The following is a 16,345-nucleotide window of genomic DNA, read 5'->3' on the forward strand; positions in this document are numbered from 1 at the left end:
CTGTAGCAAAAGAGAAAGACGTCAAAACTGCATAACTCTGTGCTTCCTTTTGGACAGAAACTTGTAATCAAAGAAAATCAACTGTGTATGTGAATATTCATTGTATAAAGATAACGGCAGTAAATGAAGTACTTAAAAGATTATGAGTTACACAGAGCCGCCGCTCCATTGATGGAAATCTGTGATGCCTTTTGTTCTTATCAGAAATTAGACGGGACGTTTCGGGTTGCCTTCGTCGCAGCCGCTCCTCACCGGATGAAGTATCGGCTGGTTGGTGACGCTGTATGTATCAGCTCAGTGTGCATCGACGCGGCGCGGGCGTCACTGCGGCCGAGGCCACCTGAAACGCATCCGGACTGTAACATATCGCGTGTAGATACACACTGTAAACACCAACTACACTGTACAGAATGCCCCTTTACTGGAGATGATGTGTATAGAAGATTCATTTTTAATCTGCTTTCACCCATTTTAAATGGAGAGAGATGGATTTATGAGATGCAAATAAATAAGTTGTTACGAACCCAGCTCGTTGAGGGAAAAGGGAAGTAACACACGCAATCTGATGGAAAGATTGTAAATTAAATGTGTATTTATTTTTAAGGGCAATGTGGATAGTACTAACAAAACCAACAGAAAAGGGTCGCCGGGTGCTGTCAAATCAATAAACAAATATAACAAAAAGAGGACTCCTTAAAATAAAGTGGAGCTTCTGTCTAATGACTAATGTGAAGTGTCAGTGATAATAAATTAAATATTCCTAAAACAAAACACTACCTAACTCCTCTAGTGTGCGACAAAAAACGAAGTACAAAGGATCAGCACCTCTACACCTGGTGTTTCTAGACACAGTGAGAACAGTGAGTGCACATAACCAAAATCAGCATTAAACCTGATCCTGGCCCAGATCTGGGTAACACACGAGAATCAGACTGATTCTTACAACACTACTATTCTCACAGGCTTTCACAGTTCTCGTAAGGAAGGCCAGCATCTGCAGGGCACACCAGGCCTTTATCAGCTTCCCCCAAGATGTCGCTCACTGGTTGGCTGGGGCCTGCACCAATCAGCCGCAGGAGACCTACTCCGGGACTGGGAGGACACGCCCACTGGAGATGCTCCGCTAGGACACTCTACACGAGCGCTTCTCAAACTGTTAACGTGATTCCCCACTTTGAACAAGGGGGAATTTTCAAGCCCCACCTGACACAGTCACCCCAACAAAAATCCTGACAGAAACACTCCGCTAGGACACACTAGACAGAAAACATAGAGACACGTACACAGATCAGGTGGGGAGCAATACTGCCAACGGCTCAAGGTCGTAACTTAAGTGAATAAAACCTATCATTAGTCATGCTGCCTTCCTTCCTTTCATTATGTGATTTTATAGGAGGCCACCTGCTCAGGATTGCTTAAAAAAATGAATTTATCTTTCTCTTTAAATGACACGGTGCTGCTTTCAGCTCATTTTTAATGCAATTTACATGAATTTATCCTAATTTTCTGATGACATGGTGCTGCTTTAAACAATTTACATGATACGTCAGCGCTCTTAAACTAATGTACAAAACAAATGCACTCACTGGGTCTCTGACAGATTGAGCAGCTCAGTAAAAGCTCTGCTAAAAACTGATGTGGAGTTTTCAGGAATGCACTCATCAAATGTCCAAAGAAATAAAACAAATTACATTTGTATCTGAAAAGCAAAACCTGCATTGCACAAAATAAAAAAAAATAAACCTTACAGTAAGTAACTGAAAAGACTCAAAAAGGGTTAAAATTACTAGAGGAGAAATGAGAAATTAGCTGCTAGCTCTTCCACCATTAGGATACTGTTATAGTGTGGTTATAAAAATATAATTTACAATATCATTTTCATGCTTCAATAAAGCAATAACTTTCATACATTTAGCTCTAAAAACATATGAACTATACTCTTCCTTATGTTGTTTTAAAATGTCCACATTATAGCAACAAGCTGGATGATGTTTTATTATCTCATTAGATTTTTTTATTAGCATTGGTGGTTTCTGTGCGTGAAGCTTCCCCGTTTCTTTAAGGACCTGCATGTTAACAAGTAGGTTTCAGTACAATTCAGTACACAAGCAGCAGATAGTGGTAGACTTAGGTCTTAGTGTGAAAACGAGGAAGGGCTGTCATATAGACTGTATAAACAGATCTTTAAAATATCTTAATACCGTCTATGGTGATGTCATCTGAATTTATCTCTGACCTTCTTCCTGTTTCATTGAAGGAAAATCTGACGTATAAAGAGTATAAAGAAGTCTAATATTAACTTTCTCTTTGCATGTTAGACTACAGAATAAAAGTTCCCTTTTTTTCACTTTTGGATTTAAAAATAAAAATAGACTTAAAATACTTAAGTATACCGCATATATGGGATAATTCAAAATACTGTTGAAATAAACCTATGTATTTTTTATGACAGACTGAGAAAAAGGCAAAATCAGTGTGTGCTGATTCATCCACAGGGAAATCTTTGTAATACACAATATTTAGTCCTTGTAGTTGTAAAGTAGCTAAACTAAGAATGTGTAATATGTGTAATTCTGCTATACAAACAGCATTCATGTAGCAAGCTGATTAAGTTAAGTCCAGCTGTTTCCCTTCATCCAGGGTACTGACCTCTTTGTCCTCCAGTGCGTGAGTTCAGTACTCTTTAGCATTTTTCACTCCCTTTTTGTCATAATCTGATTATGATCCTGCACGGCCAACGCCCAGTGCATGAGGCAGTGGTTCTGGTTGTACATACGCATGAGAAACACAAGTGGGTTATGGTCTGTATAGACAACTACAGGTAAAACGCTAGACCTGACATACACTTAGAAGTGCTGGAGAGAGCTAACAGCAAGGCAAGTGTTTCCTTCTCAGTGGTGGAGGAGTCGGGCCTGATGCGTGACAAACTCCTTGGAGAAGTAACACACCGAATGGTCAACCCCCTCTGCATCCTCCCAGAGAAGGACGGCTCCAACGGCCACCGCACTGGCATCCACTCTGAGTTTGAAAGGTTTCGTGAAGACAGTTGCGACGAGCACAGGGGCGTGTGGGTTTTACACTCTCATACACAGTCGGCTTTATTGTTGTTCTCCAAGTTGATGAAGGAAAAAAATAACATGTCAAGGGTAGAGATTTTTATGTGCCGTGAATTGTAATCTGAGAAATGTTAAGTGTACACTATTAGACGGTTAGAGGACAAATCATGTGGCAGTCATGAAAACACATTGGAATATGGAATAAAATATATAGTGACCTACATTAATGCAATGCTTACCTACCTGGGCTAGGGTTTAAAATGAACTACAGTATAAACAAGCACTACAAGTACAGTACTGCAATAGGATAGCTGATGCTTTCATAATATAATTAAGCAATTACATTATTAATAAACAGTCATTATTAGGATGGACGTATCTGCTTAATTATGTTTGTCATGTCTCAATCATCTTTGTCAGTACAGATTAGTGATTGTGTAAATCACAGGAGATGCCAACCATTATCTCAAATTATGTTTAATTGATTATATATCTAATCGTATGTGTCTAATACTCATTGTGTTGAATAATGGGTGTAGGCTAACTTATAAAATCAGTAAAAATTTGTCAATTATTCAATTACTTGATCAAAAGGAAATTCAGTGATTTCCATGTCTGTAGTCAATTGTCAGTTTCAGTTACTTGTCAATGATCCATTAATTGAAAATTATATTTATTTTTGCAGCCCTTGTCAATCACCAAAAAACATCCTGCTGACCACATTTTGAAAGGTGTCATTAGCATCTTCCTTTTCTTTATTGGACTTGCCAGCTTCTTTGTGTCTTTGCATTTAGAGAAACAAGAGACAGTTACAGTTGATGCAGACGTCTCGCGATATCCCTTTTTCGCGCCACCTGTTCGCGCTCATTTCTGGGCGAAGATGAAGGAGGCCCCGAGTTCTGATGATATGACCAGCACTGTATCCAACAACATTTGCTTGGTGGTAAGCCCTACATTACATCGCTCGTATTTTACATTTTAGCTAACATCGACCCCATGTCACACTAACGTTAGCTTGATGGAACAAACATCAGCTTTAGTCAGGGTTTCTTAAACTTTTATCTAGGTTAGCACTTTGCTACTTAGTTAGCAGCGAGCTAGCTGTCCCGGTAGCATCCGCTAACACCTAGTGTTCAATTATTCACCTATCACCACAATCCCCAGTCATAGTAGCAGGTTTGCTTTCAGGCAAATAAGGGGTTATTTTACATTGTTACATTGAAGTCATCAGTCTGTTTATCAGGGTTGTGGGAATGACTGGACTTTTCTAGCTTTCATTTTTGAGTGGAAGCAAATTGTGTAACTCTCACAACTAACTTTTTGTGTACTCACTGTACCACTGTTACATTGATAACCACACTGATCTGTGCAAGAAGAGAGAGGAAGTTGTCAAGGGAGAAGATATCTGTAAAACAACAGCGAAGAGAAAGATAACACAGCAAGTGGATAAAGACTGTCAAAATAGGTAAATAAATTGATTGTATGTAGAAAATTGTATCAGAGCTCTTGAATTGATTCTAGAATAAAAAAAACATGCAGTACAATACTGAAGTGACATACGTTTTTGCTTATACATACAAAATTGAAAATTCAAACTTGTTCTCTATTCTTCTGATCTATTTTGAGTTCTTCATCAAAAACTATCAAGAATGGTCTTTAAGAATGAAACTAAATGTACTAAATTTGTACATTTTTCAAAGTAAAGATTAGTAAAACAATCTGCATATATGTGTTTTTTTCAGTTCAGCTTATTTTCTCTCTGCCTCACTTCCCGTTCATCTTAACCATCTTTATCAGTAAGATGAGAAAAAATTGTACGACTTTATTCTGTTAAGTAATCAGTAAGTATTCAATATATAATTTAAAACATTGAAAACATCCGTATTAAACTATAAACTATGAAGTCTAAAAGGCAACCGGTCCTACCACCGTGGTTGCAGAAAAAAAATGATTGAGAGCCTGAAGAAGGATCAGATGACTCAACAACTAGCTTAAGAGGTAAATTATTTGAATATTTACAGAGGCTGTAGACTTTCAGGTTGTTCAGTTGTAAATGATTTTCTTGTGTTCATCATCAATCATGTTGTGAATGACACATTATCATTTTGTGTGTTGTGGTTTGTTTGCATCTGTCTTGTAGTCAATTTACTTTAATGGGTAAAATATCCCGGACGAGCCCCCACGTATGTCACGAACCCAGCTCTTTGAGGGAAAAGGGAAGTAACACACAATCTGATGGAAACATTGTAAATTAAATGTGGATTTATTTTTAAAGACAATGGATAATACTAACGAAACAACAGAAAAGGGCAGCCAGATGCTGTCAAATCAAATCAGTAAGCACATATAACAAAAAAGAGGACTCCTTAAAATGAAGTGGAGCTTTCTTTATAATGACTGATGCGAAGAGTCTAATGAAAAATTCCTAAAACAAAACACTACCCAACTACTCTAGTGTGCGGCAAAAACAGAAATACAAAGGATCAGCACCTCTACTTGTGTTTCTAGACACAGTGAGAAAGCCTAACAGTAAGGGCACATAACCAAAGCCGGTATTAAACCTTTCCCTGTGGTCCAGGGCGACGTCCCAGACCACAGTACCTCTGTGCCCGGCTTCTGGTCTCTACGGACGGATAGGGACACACTTCTGAGCCTTGGAGTCTACGTCCCCCCCTCAAAGGACGAGGCAACAGTGTGTGACAACATTCACGCCATCGATACTCTTCCACGGAGTATCTGCGGTACCATACGCATACAGTGCTGCTGGTTTAAAGGTCTACTTGTACTTTCTTCTCGAAATTTCGACTTTTTTTTCAGTGCATGATAAAAAAAAAAAATACTTCCTCTATTTTCTTTCTCATGGGTGGCCCTAATATTCGTTAATTTATTTAGTTTATTAAGTTTGATGTCTGAAAATGAGTAGTGAAGGGAGTAACGTAGCCTATATCTCCGCCCCTTTCTCACTTATAAATAAAGACAAAAAGTAAATGCAGCTTTAAATAAATCAAGATGACTTACAATAAAATAATGCATTCCTCCTCAGTAGATATTTTTGCAACCTCACCTCAGAGCCGTTTAAAGAAATTATTCTATCTCAATAAACTCCTCTGTTGCTACCCCCAGTGTGTAAACGTTGTATCTCATGACCCGTGCATCACACATCCACCATTTGCACTTTGAACAGATGTGCAGCGCTCGTGTCGCTCCTGTTCACTATGAACTAGGCCAGAAGGGGGATTTCTACCGGACAGATTTGTCATGTTTCCATTCACCACCAGTGGGGCGCGCCCCACACTTTGAGAATCACTGCACTAGATAGAACAGATAGACACATCAGAGGGGAGCAACACTGCCCACGGCTCAAGGCTGTAACATAAGTGAGTCAAGTCCCTCATTGCTCATGCTGCCTTCCTTCCTTTCATTATGTGGTTTTACTGGAGGCCGCCTGCTCAGAATTGCTGAAAAAATTAATTTATCCTTGTCTTCAGTGACATGGTGCTGCCTTCAACTCATTTTTAATGCAATTTACATGATACGTCGGCGCTCTTAAACTAATATACAAAACAAATGCACTCACTGACGCCGGCTGACTCACTGCGTCTCTGACAGACAGAGCAGCTCAGTAAAAGCTCTGCTAAAAACTGATGTGGTCATTTGGTTTTCCGGTAGATTTTAAACAGAGCTTAGTTTTCAGGAATGCACTCATCAAATATCCCAAAAAAATAAAACAAATAACATTTTTATCCGAAAAAGCAAACCCCGCATTGCACAAAAAAAAATAAAAAATAAAATAAACATTACAGTAAGTAATTGAAAAGATTCAAATAGGGTTAAAGTCCCGAGAGGAAAAATGAGAAATTAGCTGCTAGCTTTTCCACCATTAAGATACTGATATAGTCTGGTTATTAAAATGTCATTTACAATATCATTTTCATGCTTCAAGAAAGCAACAACTTTCATACATTTAGCCCTTAAAACACATGAAGTATACTCTTCCTTACGTTGTTTTAAAAGGTCCACAGTGACTGAAGGTTTACTAAAGCTCCACATTATAGCAACAAGTTGGATGATATTTTATTATCTCTTGAAGGCATTAGTGGTTTCTGTGCGTGAAGCCACTGGCAGTTCAAGGTTATTATTAATAATTAAGCACACCATAAACAAAACATTTTGCTAGCAGCTGTGAACAGTCCACAAGTCCTGAAAAAGGCATCGTGTTGCTCCACTCGGCGCTTCATCCGAGCTTCTTCAAGAGGTCCACCGCTTCTTTATGGACCTGCAGGGGAACAAGAAAGCTTCAGTACAATTCAGTCCACAATCAGCAGGTAGTAGTAGACTTAGGTCCTGTTCACATCTGTCCTCACGTATCTGATCACAAGAGTGAAAACAACCGAGATGTTATTTGACATCCAATCACTCAGACTACGGCACACATTTCAAGTTTGTTTTCAGACTCTAAAATATAAACGAGAGCTTAATTCATTTATTTCATCACATCTTCTACTACCGCTTATCCACACCAGGGTCGCGGGGATAGTTTAATTCACTTTCAATCTAAATTGAGCTGAAAAGCGCTGAACAAGTAAATTTACCTTTTGTCCTTTAAAACGTAAAGAGGAATAAACGAGTCGTTATTTCATTCACATAAAACCAGATGTTTTTTGTTTAGTGAAGATTAGGTTGTTTACAGCAGACACAAGGTCTGTCTTATAGACTGTATAAACAGATCTTTAAAATATCTTTATACTGTCTATGGTAGAGGTCTTAAACATTTTTCAGGTCAAGGACCCCAAACTGATGAAGAGGTTTAGTATGGACCCCCTACCTACATTATGTGTTCTATATTAATCTAGGCCTGGTGGTATTTTTAAATATATTATTACTATAATTTAAAATAATTCTTTTCAATATTAAGCTATTCAAATAACACATAGGTTCAATTTTTTTTTTTTCTTTTCATTTCAAAGTGCAACAGTAGGGAGGCTCAGATTGACAGGCTGTGTGTGAAATGGTGAGGTGTCGAGACAGCTCCTGTATCGTAGAATGAGCGAAGTGCTGACTGAAAGATAACGTCTTCTGCTTCCGTTTGTCCCTTTATCGATATATGTTGGATTGAAATTTGTGGGGAAAATTAAAAATATATATCGATAAAAGATTTTGCGAACCCCCCTGCAGCAACTCCACGGAAGACCCATGGTCTATTGTGATGTCATCTGAATTTATCTCTGACCTACTTCCTGTCTTTGTTGAAGGAAAATCTGATGTTTCTTTGTTTTGTTTTTGTCTTGTAACAATCATGTAAGTACATATAAAATTAGTATAAAGAAGTCTAATATTAACGTCCTCTGTTCATTTTAGACGACAAAATAAAAGTTGCCTTTTTTTGGATTTAAAAATAGACTTAAAATACTTAGTATACCTCATATATGGGATAATCTCTAATGACCAAAAATAAATAAATAAGCTGAGCTAGCAGTTGAAATTAAACCTATGTATTCTTTATGACAGAGGCAAAAGCAGTGTGTGTTATCTTTGCAATATACAATATTTAGTCCTTGTAGCTGTAAAGTAGCTAAGCTATATGTGTAATTGTGCTACGCAAACAGCATTCATGTAGCGAACTGATTAAACATGTCAAGTTTAGTCCAGTCGTTACCTCAGGAGAGACCAGGACCTTCTCTTCCCTTCACCACAGGGTACTGACCTCTTTGTCTTCCAGTGTGTGAGCGGGGTACTCTTTAGCCTTGGTTAGCCACAGCAGAGCTTTCTGCTTGTCTTTCATGGCCATGTATGTCTTCCCCAGCATCAGCAGGTTTTTACTGTAGAAGTTCGGATCAACTGAGAAAAAAAAATGACGACAGAGATGAAGCTGAAGCTATCATGAAATCAGTAACGAGGCTTTCGTAAGAGCCAGAGCCACCAGGAGGACTGATTAAGACGAAATGTTCTTACTTTCTTCTGCTTTCAGGAAGAAGTCCAAAGCCTAAATGAAAAAAAGAAAACTTAGTATAAATGTATACGGATGTTTCACTCTCTCCAATCCATGTCTTGGTGAAGTTATCAGCGTGCCAAAAAACAGTGCTCACCTCCTCGTACGTGGATTGAGGTGGTGATTTGAAAAGAACAGCTGCCACCTTGTGTTGATACCACGGCAACTCTGCAAAAGCAAAGCACCTGAGGGAGAGAAGACGACATACTGAATGAAAAGATCATGCCTTTTAGCCTCTTCAATCTAGATTAAAGTATCTCAGAATAAAGAGGGAGGTGTTACAGAGGAAGCAGTTTGTGTGTAATGACACTTTAAAAAGGAGAAGGAAAGATGTTTTCTAGATTTCTGAGTTACCTGTTGCTATATTTTGTAATGTAATGAAGCCATGTTCTAAGTAGAGCTATGGGAAGGCATGCATGTTCACTCCTAAAGTTGCTCAACTCCATATGAATGAAAGGCAGTTTGAAATCGTGGAGAGAGATGTGTGCCTCTGGGCTCTGTCCTCTTCGTGCTCTCTGAGGTTTATGAACAGACATCGGTGCCAAAACGTGTTCAGCTTATAAAACTGGTTTCATGAAGGAGGGGCCTCGAGGCTTAATATTATTTTGTTGTTAAACTTTTTTCCGCTGTTTGAGAGCACAACGCATAACCCAAAGTTTGTGCTGTACTTTGTGTTCAGTGCATATAATAAGAAACATGTTAAGACTATTACACTAGATAAACAAGATTATCTTTTATGTGTCCTCATAGAGCTGTTTGCATGGCTGTAGACTTGTAGTTTTTCTGTTTTTATTTTTTTTTATAAGTTCATTTACTTGTTTTCTTTTAGACTAGATTAGCGTTGCGTACATGTACTTATGTGCTTGGCATCTTCAGGCTGTTGTTTGTCCTAAAAGATTTTACATCCCAGCACTTGTACAAATGCATTGTGATGTCCGTTTTGTTTTCCTTCTTTTTTTTTTTTTGCTCCACTACAGCAAACAAACAGGAACCACATGGCACAGACTTAAAGCTTTAACAGTCACGCAACATGTTCTCTTTCCACCTGGTTTACATCCAGATCTGCTTGCGTTCTGTGGGCAACAAAGACCAACAACTGCACTGTGCTTCACAACATGCGCTGCTGTGAAGAGGCTTTGACTTCCCTGCTGCTGCCATCTGCTGCCAACGCCAGTTCCAGCCTGACTTCATCGAGACTGTGGGATGTCTTGTATATCCCATGGAGTGATAAAAATGTAAAGCAGACTTGCTTCCCATGAACTTTTTAACTAACAGCAAGAAAGTAGACTCACCAGAAACCCAGAATGTGTAAGGAAGTGGCGTCTTTGGGATCAAGCTCGATGGCTCTCTAGGGAAAAAGCAACATGTTTCACTTCTGACAGTTGAGGATGAGGGTTACGATTATACGACATCAATTTAAATGTCCTCTCACCTCCAGGTGCTCCCTTATGATGTACGAATTTCCTATTTTAACCTTGACTCCCTGGAAGTCCCCAGTGTCACTGAGACATATGGCGTACCACTGCGTTAGGAGAGAGTGCGTTCAGAGTCATTAGCAACATCTTGTAAATAAAATGCAAAATGTACATTCTTCCATCGTAGAAGATACTCTTCAGTAGTAGCTCCTACTTTGTGTGCAGCGGAACACTTGTCATTTTTCTCTAGTGCTTCCTTTGCATATTCAAAGGCCTCGAACGTGAGCTGCTTCTTGCGTTCAGCCTCCGTGGTGGGAAGGACGGCGAGGCTCCGAGACGCCCGGGCCAGTCGCCACAGGAACTCTGCGTCATGACTGGACAAAGACGCGAACACATAAGTGACACATCAGGTGATCGTTTTTTTCCTCGTGTGATATTATAAACGAAGCAAAAAATAGGAACCAGTTTACTGGTAGTGTTGGAAAAAGACACCATGGCACAGGGCAACGGACTCAACCGTGAACACAAGCGTAAAAAGGCTCATGCCAGTTTATTAGGTAAAGCTGTACTTTCATTATTTGGTGGTGCCATTAAACTGTAATCTATTGTACCAACATAAGTTCTTTTTATTTTGACAAACAGAGAAGTTATAATAGAAAGAATAGCTTTTTACAAGTGTTAGATAACATAATGCATCAACACAAGGTGCGTTCCAGTGACTGTTAAAGAGAACAGAAGCAGAAATAATAACAATTCTGCCAGACGTCAGTGGTGTAACCTCACCTGTCTTTGTACTGGATCAGCAGCTGGTAGAGTTTCTCTGTCTCTGCACAGCTGTACAGGTAGTCCGCCTGCTCCAAGACCTCCTCTGTACAGGACAGTCAGTACAGTACAGGTCAGTACAAAACACAGCAAAGTCCTTCACAAAACTTTAATTCGTTTGTTTCTTATCTGTATTTGAGCAATCGCTCACCTTTTCCCAATGCGCAGACCACAGCTGAACTCTGAGCTTTGCGATAAGTTTCATAACCCAGACATGATATTGCAGGGATGCCCAGGAGGAACACAGCTCGTCTGCTCTGTACACCACAAAAGGAAGAGATGTAAGCACGCATGAGGAAATGTATGCAAACGATGGTATATCTAAAAGTAGTTCTCTCTCAGCTGTCAGTGGTGAGTCACAGTTGACCCATAGTAAACTGGAAAACCGGGTCCTGTTAAATGAGCTCACATTAAAACTGTTTAGATAGGATTTTCATAGTTACACTTAGACTAAATTCAGTTTAACAGTCATCCAAAGCCTCATAATGACGTTGTAACACAGCACTGACAGCTCTCTTCTCACCTCTGAGGCTGAGACTGACTTAGTGTTAAAGCCCTGCTGCCCTTTTACCTACATTTAATCGATCACGTTTGGATAATAGCGCCATTGTTCATTCAAAGCACCCATTCACATACCACGGTTCCACACAGAATACACAAAACTGTCCAATGAATGACGATTACAAAAAAAATACACTGTTATTTACAATAAGAGTAGGGGCCGTCCGTCTGAACATTGCCCAGAGATACCGGTGTGTCCCTCTGGTCGTAGTCGAATTTGTGCCGGATGCAAAATCCAGCAAGGTCCTGTTCATGCATCGCGTTAAAAATCTTCCGGCCATCGTATCGGGACCCAAACACCTTCTTTGGTCGACTTCAACGCTTATACTACAGTTGTCCAGACACAGATGTCAGGTGTTGTCACAAACTCCGGTACGGCCGAGCGAACTCAAACAAGGAGACGTTCAAGACTACAAAACAAATACGTTGCAAAAAAGAAAAGAAAAAACAAAAAGATAAATCAGACTGAGATCGTCGCCTGTCAAAACAAAAATATGTTAAGTTGTTTAGTTCGTATAAATATATAAATAATAAACTGAGTTTCTTAAAAACACCGGTAGTCTGTTTAACGGTTACCAATTGTTTTGAAAGCAGAGCACATTAAATGTACTCATGAGTTAGAATATTACTCATATACATATGGAGATATACAAACATTGAACTAGGGGTGTTTTGTTGCCAAACATCTGTTATACCGCGCAGTAAATTATATATTTGCCGTTAAAAGAAATCACCGCTGCAAAATGTCTTTCGTGAATGCACCCTAGTGACGTATCTTCCCCCTCGTTGTGAAGTCGATGAGAAACAAACTAATGTCGCGGGAGTTCCGCTATAATATTAACGCTGGTTAATATCATAATATTGTACAAGTAGAAAGGGAAAGCCAAGTTTTATCAATTTCATACCAGTTTAAGTTTACCACATTTCACTATTGTTCTGAACAGCTAAAAGAGAAGTTGCTGTTTGCCGTCGAGCTCTCCTCAGTCGTTGTTTTCTCAGCCAATACAAAAAACTGAACCAAAACAGTTGCACAGGAAAACCACTAATGTAATAAGCTATTTTGACATTTTAAACCAAATCCTCATTTGCAACACAATTTCTGCCGTAATTCCACGTAATTAAGGAGAAAAAGAAGAACTGGAGCAGCAAAGACGTTCAAGCATACTGACCAATGACCATAGAACATGGAACATGAGAGAGGAAGAAAGAGATACTTGTGACTTCAGAACAGCTCCTCATTGTTCTCTATTTTGCCTCTCAGAATCGCTATGTGTTTCCTTCTTGCTCTGTCCTAGTCAGCTGATTGTTACTTTCTCAACATGTCAACAAGTAAACTTAAACAGGGTTAATGCCCTTGACTCTCCCATTATCTAGGACTTCATTCTTTATTTGATTATATGAATGTTAATTATGTTAATATTCACACTTCTAAATACAACCTAGAAAATCTCAACTGATTATCACACGTCTAGACAAAAATCAAAAAATAATTCTAACAGTAACACTTTAAAAAGTGAAAGCACATCATATTTCTTAATATTAGCTACTACTGCATGTGGCATTTTACAGCTAAAATGTTTAACTTTAGTTGTTTTAACTACTGTAATCATTATTTCTATTATTTTTTTTTTTTTTTGCATTGTACTGAGCAACACAAACTGGGTATAGGTAAAAATGGTATTAACATTTCCTAACATCAGCCCTAGTACCGAAGTGATTGCAAATGAGGGAGTCACAGGATGAGCGCGGTACAGAGCATGTGAGGTCTATGTCAGGGAAGAACAGGTAGGAAGGACTTTCTCTTCTTTCTAGGGCGCTGTCCCAGGGGATTGGAGGACCTGAGTGGCCAAGGGCCGGGACCGACCCGTCCACCAACGATGGGAGAGTTAAGTCCAAGTGGCTAAGTGACTTACTTAAAATAAAGTTGTTGAAAAATAGGACATTGGCAGTTACCAGACACTTAATAAAAATTCAAACAGTATTTCACTCCAAGGGTTCATTTATTTTTCCATTTTTATATTCAATGAAAACAAAATATTTTCACTAGAACATAGAATTCCTCTTGGACATTTTTTAAACATTGTTCAAGAGAATTTTCATATTTTCTACAAATTTTAAACATTTAAAAAATATACAATTTCTCATCAACAATTTTTAAACATGGAAAAAAATAATTTCTCTTGAACAGTTCAACATTTTAACAGGATAATATAAAACATATCAAAACAGAAGACTTGAGTCCAAACACTACAGACAGATATCTATAATATCATATCTGCCATAAGAGATGTGCCTCATTACAAGGCATGCAGTTGGCCAGTTCTTCCTCCTTGAAAAACTTTTGAGATGCAAGGCAACACCGCTGCCATGGCCTGTTCACGTTCCCAGCGTTCCCTGCAAAACACGTCACGATTGGTGAATGAAACGCTACCAGGAACGCCCAAATGGGTGTTCTCTTGTCATGACGGAAGCGCCCAGGCTGCAGCCAGACCCTTCTCAATAAAACTCTAATAACAGCATTTAAAGTAGTAACCATTTTATAACACAAACTAAAATTTTTATCTTAATGTTTTACGTAAAGGATCGTGAACATAAAGAACAAGTAGGCATATTTACAATTTCACATCTGACTCACAGTTGTGGCAAATGTAGATGGAACCACCATCACTACAGGCTGGATGAAGTCTGGAGTAACTTTCTAGACAAACTATGCAGAAATCCTCTTCTTTCTCAGAGTCACTGTCCTTCTCTGCATGTTTCTTCTTCTTCACTTATTGGCTTGTTTCCAGTGTGTTCTGTGCAATCTTTCTTCTAACTTCTGTCAGCTTTCTCTTCACTTTTTCTTGCTCCAAAGCCTCCTTTTTGGGGGTATCCATCTAGATGGCCGGTTTCCTTTTTTTCCTGCCATTTGCTTTTGTTTTTCGTGGTCCTGCTCTGGCGTGAGGTCTAATATTCTCTGGTGAGAACTCTTGCACTGGAGGAATTTGAGAAGAAGCAGACGTCCCAACTTGCAGTGGAGGAACTACAGAAGATGTAGACGTCCCATTTGCCACTGGGAGAACTGGAGGTGGCGGCCAGTCTGTCACCAAAGATGGTGCAAAGTCAGTGTCTGTGAATTTTTCTCGATTATAAGGCAAAATCCTGCCTGCACATTGACTGTTGTTGCAGCCAGTGGGAGGGCCAGCCTAACAACACCAGGTATGTCGTAGATGGACATCGTCAGGCCTGGGTATCTCCTCATCCAGGTGTCACTGAAGGAGTTGACATGGCATTTTAGGGGGCCTTAAGCGCTGCGATCCAGTGGCTGTAGTTTGTGTGAGCAATGAGGTGGGAAGGACTACATGACAATCCCATTTTCTCTGCAAAAGTCTATTGCTCTTACAGAAAGATGTGAAGAATGGTTGTCAAGAATCAAGAGATCTGCTTGGCTCTGTGGGCAACAAAGACCGACAACTGCACTGTGCTTCGCAACATGTCCTGCTGTGAAGAGGCTTTGACTTCACTGCTGCTGCCATCTGCTGCCAACGCCAGTTCCAGCCTGACTTCATCGAGACTGTGGGATGTCTTGTATCTTGGAGTGTCAAATCTAAAACAGACTTGCTTCGCATTCTCTGAACTTTTTAACTTACAGCAAGAAAGTAGACTCACAATGAACCCAGCATGTGGAAGTGGCATCAATCAGAGTAGGGGCTGTCCATCTTAACATTGCCCAGTGCGCCCCTCTGGTTCTAGCGGAGTTTTGTGCCGGATGCAAACTCCAGCAAGGTTCTGCTCCACACTTAAAGTGTATGCAAGCACTTTAATGAATAATAAAGAAGGAACCATAAACTTCTCAGAATACAAAATAATCATAAAAAAAAGTTAAATACAATAATTACACTGAAGACATTAACATTAACCCAAATTTTCCAATAAAAGTAACTACTTTTCCTAGGTTTCACACAATTTTAGTAAGAGCTGTGGACATAACACAACATTGAGACACATGGTTCTGTACGTGGCCCCTGAACTAACATGAGTTTGACACCCTTGTTGTAGACTTTTCTTGTTATGACAAATATCCCAGACATTTTAAATCAATTTTCTGGCCATAAGGATAGAATATTTTGTTAGTCTGTGTTAATCCTGCTTGGTGTGAAAACGCTCTCTTATATAAATTTTCTCCGTTGAGAATACTTCAGGAGATACTTCCATTACCTATCACAATTTTGATCTTTTGTCCATTTATTCTTATGGTTTCTTTACCTTGTGGGTCAATGGCATACACAAACTCATCTGAGTCTGAATCTGACTGGGGATCTGGGAACTGGTGCGTTTTGTATGTACAGCGGGTAAAATATGGATCGAACATATCACAATTTTTCATAGTAAACATATTTCTAAAGGTGTAGTTGACATGCATTTTTCACCAGTGTAAGTAACAACCCAAGTAATCCATACATAGAAAGAAACCAAAACAAATAAGTTTAGAAATTAAAAAGTATTGAACACTCTGAAATCTA

General features: G+C 39.2%; 1 protein-coding gene across 1 annotated transcript; it reads right to left on the bottom strand.

Annotated features, from left to right (window-relative positions):
* Nucleotides 1–5,303: 5,303 nt before the first annotated feature.
* rmdn1 (regulator of microtubule dynamics 1) lies at nucleotides 5,304–12,558 on the bottom strand. Its single transcript, XM_047568846.1, has 10 exons — nucleotides 11,990–12,558; nucleotides 11,434–11,539; nucleotides 11,244–11,328; nucleotides 10,675–10,834; nucleotides 10,478–10,567; nucleotides 10,338–10,393; nucleotides 9,143–9,230; nucleotides 9,009–9,039; nucleotides 8,761–8,894; nucleotides 5,304–7,332 (listed from the first exon to the last, which is right to left on the bottom strand). The coding sequence occupies exons 1-10, from the start codon at nucleotides 12,122–12,124 to the stop codon at nucleotides 7,291–7,293; spliced, it is 927 nt and encodes a 308-aa protein (XP_047424802.1). The 5' UTR covers nucleotides 12,125–12,558; the 3' UTR covers nucleotides 5,304–7,290.
* Nucleotides 12,559–16,345: the final 3,787 nt, after the last annotated feature.

This window comes from Mugil cephalus, chromosome 18 (genome assembly GCF_022458985.1).
Source record: "Mugil cephalus isolate CIBA_MC_2020 chromosome 18, CIBA_Mcephalus_1.1, whole genome shotgun sequence".
NCBI classification, from domain to species: Eukaryota; Metazoa; Chordata; class Actinopteri; order Mugiliformes; family Mugilidae; genus Mugil; species Mugil cephalus.

What these genes read in the sequence shown, in the direction of transcription:
- rmdn1 (XM_047568846.1), bottom strand. Translation starts at nt 12,124, where the DNA reads ATGGCCGGAAGATTTTTAACGCGATGCATGAACAGGACCTTGCTGGAT. An exon ending in GGACGGCCCCTACTCTTATT is followed by an intron (nt 11,540 to 11,989) that starts GTAAATAACAGT and finishes TGTGGTGTACAG; the next exon opens with AGCAGACGAGCTGTGTTCCT. An exon ending in AGTGTTCCGCTGCACACAAA is followed by an intron (nt 10,568 to 10,674) that starts GTAGGAGCTACT and finishes CTCCTAACGCAG; the next exon opens with TGGTACGCCATATGTCTCAG.